Source organism: Strongylocentrotus purpuratus, unplaced genomic scaffold (assembly GCF_000002235.5).
Source record: "Strongylocentrotus purpuratus isolate Spur 01 unplaced genomic scaffold, Spur_5.0 spur5_scaffold_13, whole genome shotgun sequence".
NCBI classification, from domain to species: Eukaryota; Metazoa; Echinodermata; class Echinoidea; order Camarodonta; family Strongylocentrotidae; genus Strongylocentrotus; species Strongylocentrotus purpuratus.
In genome coordinates, this window is record NW_022145598.1 from 4,663,497 (window position 1) to 4,670,171 (window position 6,675).

General features: G+C 35.3%; 1 protein-coding gene across 1 annotated transcript; it reads left to right on the forward strand.

The window, feature by feature from the left end:
- The first annotated feature begins 383 nt into the window (after positions 1–383).
- On the forward strand, positions 384–5,217 carry LOC115923364. The gene is made up of 3 exons (XM_030983832.1): positions 384–546; positions 3,801–3,891; positions 4,802–5,217. Exons 1-3 carry the CDS (start codon positions 384–386, stop codon positions 5,031–5,033), a joined length of 486 nt encoding a protein of 161 aa, XP_030839692.1. The 3' UTR covers positions 5,034–5,217.
- Positions 5,218–6,675: the final 1,458 nt, after the last annotated feature.

Sequence of the window (6,675 nt, forward strand, 5' to 3'; positions counted from 1 at the left end):
ATTTTAAAATAGTAAAATGATCTTTGTTCGGGACTCGAATTCTGATAAGCTTATTATTTAGATTATGAATATTTATTAGAGCATTGGTGAGTAGCAGGTCAACGAAATGCTTGTTTGTCGTCTCCTCTTTGGCAGATGTTAAAGCCTACAAGCAACATGGATGCAACCTAATGTCATTTCAAGAAATGTTTAAGGGGTAACAGAAACTTCTTTTAAATCAATGTAAAGTAAATTGAATGAAACATCGCACATTAAAATGTCTTCACATCTGGTTTAAAAAATACATTCATCAGTCACACATTCACAGCCTAATTAGATTTCGTAACTTCGCTTTCATACAGCACCTTAAATTTGCTGATAAATCTCTCCGCCTCCTTTTACAAATGTCGGTTACATTAATAGGGCTGACCACAACCGTACATGCAATCTCGAAGACTAACAACTTTACTCAATCTACTAAAGAGCTTGTCACTATTAACATATATTCCACTTTTTCTTCAGGAACATCCAGTCATCCTCCCAGACCAGAATGTCCAGCGAGCAAAGGTAAGTCTGAATGAGTTTCTTGAGGAAAAACTGAAACATCCATGATAAAATAACAAATAGTCTCACCTCCCTGGTATTACACAGCGGTGTCATCCCAAAAGAGCGATAGCTCAGTAGACTGACAGCCCACGAGACTGACAGGCCAACATAAGAAAGACTGAAATACACAAGGGAAGATATGCCTAACGAAATATCGGTCTCGGGGACCTTCGGTCTAGATAACCTTCTGAATAGTGGCTAGCAGACCCACGAGACTGGCATTGTCGGTTTAATTGGATGTCAGTCTTGTGGACTGACCGTATAGTGAACCCTCTAGAAAGTTGTCCAAAGGCCCGAAAGACCGAAATTGTAAGTCTCAAAGGCTGTCAATTTCGTTGGTTGTTCGTGTAGTGAACCCTCCCAAAAAAAGTTGTCCAAAGGCCCGAAAGACCGAGATTGTCGGTCTCATGGGCTGCCGGTCTGAAGGGTTGTAGCCAACAGAGATTTGCCACCTGTTCAGTCACGCTATAGTGGCCAATCTGAGAAATTGGGCACATGGTAATGGAAGGCTCGGATTTCGCCATGACTGTAATCGCTGTAAAGCAAATCTCGAGATATAAAAGCTCAATTATCATTCTAAGTGGAATGCGTTTTCCCTCTGGGGCGACCCTTGATCCAAGAATGAGGAATCTCTTTATAAGACTATGACTGATGGTAGCGAAACCAGAATGTACCTATTGGGCCCCAAAAACAAAAACATGTTTAGCGTCCTGCCTTTTCGAAAAATAGGAAGGCAGGGCCCTTTTTTTTTTCTTCTTCAAAATGGCTGCTCAAAATTGCCGCTCGGTACATTTTCCCTGACAGTCGAGCCATTTTTCAAGATGACCGCCGGGATTTTTTTTTTTTTTTGTTAAATCAGAAATAGATCCATTTTTAGCAGTGTTTTCATGTTTTTTTTCTTTAAAAAAAAAGAAGAAAAAAAAAGAGACGGCCCCCAAAAAGAAAGCGGGCGGGGAGGCTAAACATGTATATATTTTTCTTTACATGGCCTTATTCAGTGGTCATATCAAGAGATTCTTCATTTCTCAGTTCACCAGCCCAGCCTTTCGCCGGGCGTCCTAATTTAATGATCACACCATCATCGGCTGGTAGCAAGTATAAGTAGGGAGAGGTAGCGTTGGTGTGGTGGAGATCAACATTAAATAGGCACGATTCTGGACTACGTCGTCCGTATTATAAAGTGATAGAAGGAAGAAACAAAGAATAACATAAGGACAGGTGATATAAAGAAGAAACAAAGAATAACATAAGGAAGGACAGAAAGAGAAAATGATAGAACGATAAAAACAAATAATAACATTAAAGAAGGTGATAGAAGGAAATAAAAAAAAATAACATGAGGAAAGATAGAAAGAAAACAAAATAATAGAATGATAACATCAAACAATAGCTTAAGAGATGGTAGAAGAAAAAAAAAGAATAACATAAGGAAAGACAGAAAGAGAAAATTATAAAGAATAGATAATGGAAAGATAGAATAGAAGATGAAAGATGGAAACAACAAATTACATAAGAAAAACAGAAAGAGAAAATGATTGAAGGAAACAAAGACGACATGACGAAAGATAGAAGGAAAATAATGACTGACTAATAAATGAAGAATAGACAGAAAGAGAAATTGATAAATAATAGAAAAATCAAAGATAGGAAAGAAGATGAAAAATGTAAAACAGAAAAAGAAAATAGTAGAATGATAACAAATAACAGAATATAGCAGAAGATGAATTTACAACAATGACTTTATAAAAGAATTAAAAAAATCATACCTAGTTACCGAGTCGTCTGGTACTTCAACTTTAAAGTTTGATCAGGGATACCAAGGAAACAGCACCCACGTTGCCGTTTTAACGACGACGTGAATTCAGGGAAATTTCCCCCGACTCCAGTCGTGTGATTTGGAAGGGAACGCGGGGCCAGAAGCTCGCGCATGCGCAGGCGGATAAATATGACGTCACTCGTAGTAGCCGACCTTCGGTGCAAAAACCGAAAGCTCGCTATTATACCCAATTGGCCCCGAGTCAGACCACGGGAAAGGACATGTAGTCTCGTCAGGCTGCACCCCTTTAAGGGTGGCAGTGGTGGTATTAAACAAAAAATGGAAAAAATTAGTAGTATGTGAGTCAACTTTCAGAATATATCCATTTTATGGGGTACAGGTATATATTTCTTTGTCTAATTAAGGATTAAGTAATTAATGTCAAGCACTATACCAACCAGAAGTTGAAATATTTACTCAAATATGGATGTACAATGACTAATTCATTATCATCTAATATCTATGAAGCAGGCTTCATGAAAGCATTTAATTCCTAAACATATTCACTTCTGCTTTACTTTTTTCTCCAGTCATCATTTAGTAGATGCAACAAAATATGAAATGGTTCTGGGCAAGAATGTTATCCTAATAGTACTCAAATGAATTATTTTTCCATGGAATATTTAGTGCACACTTAATACTGATATTCTTCATTACTTGAATGCTCATTTACCATTTTCAGACTTAATTTGCTATTACTTGAAAATTATTCATTCAATTTTGAAGGAAATGTTTGTTTCCAGGAGAAAACATGTTGATGATGGTTCTTCGGTGTACCTATATGTCGAACCAAAATATTGCAGTTTTCAAGAAGTTTTCTGATTTTTCAAATCACTTTTATCTTTCTCTGAAAACAGCATATTTCAAAAAGCCATCATTAAATTAAAGTTATATAACAAAAAATACTATCTACCTTTGAATTTAACAAGTGATATACCTGTACACTTCTGAGTAGTAGTGGTTGCAGTTTTGATTTCTGAAAATCTGTAATTTCTTGTTTTGTTTGAAAATCTCTCATTTCCCTTTTATTATAAGTTAAATGGCTCTGTGGTTGTTATTTCAGAGTCGGAGGTTTCCAACAGTATATAGTTTGTAGGGGGTAGCTTCTCTGGTTGACAAGATATATACTTTGTGTATAATTATGTGTATACATAGTTTTTGTTGTTATTATTATTTTATTTTGTTTAGCTATTGTTTCTTATTATGTTGAACAGGGGCTCATGGAAGACCCCATTATTGGTGATAATGAGTCACCCTGTTTAAATATCATAAATAAACGAATTTTCCTAATTAATGTAGGGCGTGTGAAAACGCGATATACATAAATACCCCACTGCCCCCCTTAAAAGAAAATGCTCCACTCTCCAATTTCTTTTTCTTTTTCTTTTTCTTTACCTAGGAGTGCTTATTGGCCTGATTGTTGTTGTTGTAGTCCTGACTGTCCTGTTACTGTATGCAGGTGCTATTACTTTCTTGCATATTCAACTCAGGTAATTTAAAGTTTATTTAATTGTTTTTAGCCTGTATTCCATCTTTTACGAGTTATAAATAGACGAACAGCGCAACTACAAGAACGTAATAAATTCAAGGTACATGATATTAGCTTCTTGAGGTTTGTAGCGTTTCACTACCTGTAACAAGATAACTTGTCAGATTATTTTTTATCCGGTATAAGGGTGTTTGACCCTTGAATCCAGATCAAAACTAGACTCACAATCCAACTGTTGCGTTTATTAGTTTTTTTTCAGATTTAAAGAAATTTCAACATCGCAACTTTTTTCCGATGCAGGTTAGATTTAATACTACTCCATCGTGGAGTTTATTCATCATAAAGTTCATGATTTGATTGAGGGATTAGATTATTACTCCCGTAATTTTTTTTTCTTATCTCTTTTCATGAAATTTATAACAAAATGACATATTCTTGATTATAGATGGAGTTTATCTTCTCATAACGTTATTGATCAATCTCTATGGCTCTTTAAATCGATCAATAAACTTCTGAGAAGATATAAACTTTATCTATCACGAGGAAACCATATTATCAAAATCATTTCACGAAGTTAAGTGAAATTTTCATTTTTTGAGCATTCAATTTCCTGTTCTATCATTCCTTTTAAATTTTATTTCATTCAATTAAGAGAGAAATCCATTCAAATTATTGACGCGAAGTTAAAATTAAATTTTGCGCCAGCTGGATAGACGTTCAGTTTTGTCCTTAATACCCATTTCAATTTAATTTATAGGCACACACCTTCGCACTTTGAACGTTCGAATTAAATTAACATAAACAAGTTTTGTAGTTCTATATAACTCTTCCCGCAATTTTTTCATTTCAATTTTTTTTCTTCACTGTGGTTGAACATGGATTTATTCATGTGATTTTTGTTTCTGTAACAGACGCAAAGTACCAACCAAGACTGGAGAGAACGGACCAGATTCTTACATGGACCTACAACCCAGACCCGAGACAGACAGAACATACCAGGAGATGACTATCACCTCAACGGCTTCGTCCAATACACCAGGAGAAAGACGTCTACCATCATCAAACCTGTTTTATGAGAACCAGAATGTTGCGCAGTATGAAAACACAATAGAGGAGGGTGCTGGTTATGATGATATTATTTAGCTTCAAAAAACATAATATGCATGTCAGCCATTTCCCATCTATTCATTTTCATTTATAGAGAACATCATCAATGGATTAGTTCGGTTACCCTATTTCGAAAGCAATACAAAATCTCACATAACAGGTTAAATAAAAGATACTAAACATCAGCAAAAGTAACTGGAAAAAAGCAAAACTTTTAAACATAGAATTTAGAAATTAAAAAAAAATAAAGAAAATGCAATAATTTTTCAATTATTCATTGCATTTTACCCCGGTCCCCATCATAAACAAATCATCTGTACGGCCATGCATTATGGCTCACGGCATGTGCACACATAGGATTTTTGTCATATTGGGGACCGGGGATAACATGCAATGAATTATTGAAAATGTAAAGAATTTTCTTTGTCTTTTTTTGTGGGAACTGCCCCATACCCTAGCCCCCGCTGCGTACAGTCATGGTTATGTGACAAAGCAATGGCCTCGTTACTGTGAGGCTCCAGGATCAAAACCGTGTCGATATGCTTTATTAGTGCCCTTTTGTGGGGCATTAATCCTAATTACTGTCATTTATGACTTAAGGGCGTAGGTCCCCTAGTGATAAGCATATTAGTATACAGGTGCTTTAACAGTGACGCAAAACAAACACTGGCAAATTATTATTCAATAAAATCTGAGAATGTATACTATTATCTAGATCTTTTAGGAATAAATCATTTTTAAAATAATTCCATGAATTGGGGTTAAAAAAAATATTCCAACTATATGAGCGACAGTGTATTAATATCTTAATCAATTGTATTTTCGAAAAAATCTTGTTAATCATGCCGCAGAATCTTTAATTAGTTATAAATAATCAGACGTCATTGTATGAAATATGGTAAATAATTATAATGCTATACAGTTTATTGCATGCAGTATCGTTGTGAATATATTCATATATATATATATATATATATATATATATATATATATATATATGTGTGTGTGTGTGTGTGGGGGGGGGGGGGGCGGGCAATCTGCCGTGGGGTTATCGGGTACTTGTCATTGTCCTAGGGGCGGGGTAGTTGTCGGAGGTAAATTGTCCTACGGTTGGTGACGGGGGGGGGGGGGAGGCAGACATGATGTACCAGGAGATGGCTATCACCTCAACGGCTTCGTCCCAAAAAACAGGGGAAAGTCGTCTACCATCATCAAACTTGTTTTATGTAAACCAGAATGTTGCGCAATATGCAGAAAAAAATAAAGGAGGTGCTGTTGATGAGGATGTGCTTTCTCCAAATTAAGATAATTGGATGCTTCAGAAAAACACAATTTGCATGTCAGCCATTTGTCATCTCTTGATTTTCATTTACAGTAAACAACATAAATGGATTAATTCGCAAGAAATACAAAATCCCACATTATTTGTCAACTAAATGATACTAAACATTGGCAAAAGTAACTGGAAAAGCATTACTTTACACATATAATTTAGAAAAGTCATGAAGAATATAGCTTAAAAGATACATGTCTACTCTTAGCACTGTCTTAGTATTACCTTCATTATAGTAATATTTTAATCAATTGAATTTTGCACAAAATTTTGTTTATCATGCCCCAGGATCTTTAATTAGTTATAAATAATCAGACGTCATTGTTATGAAATATGGTACATACT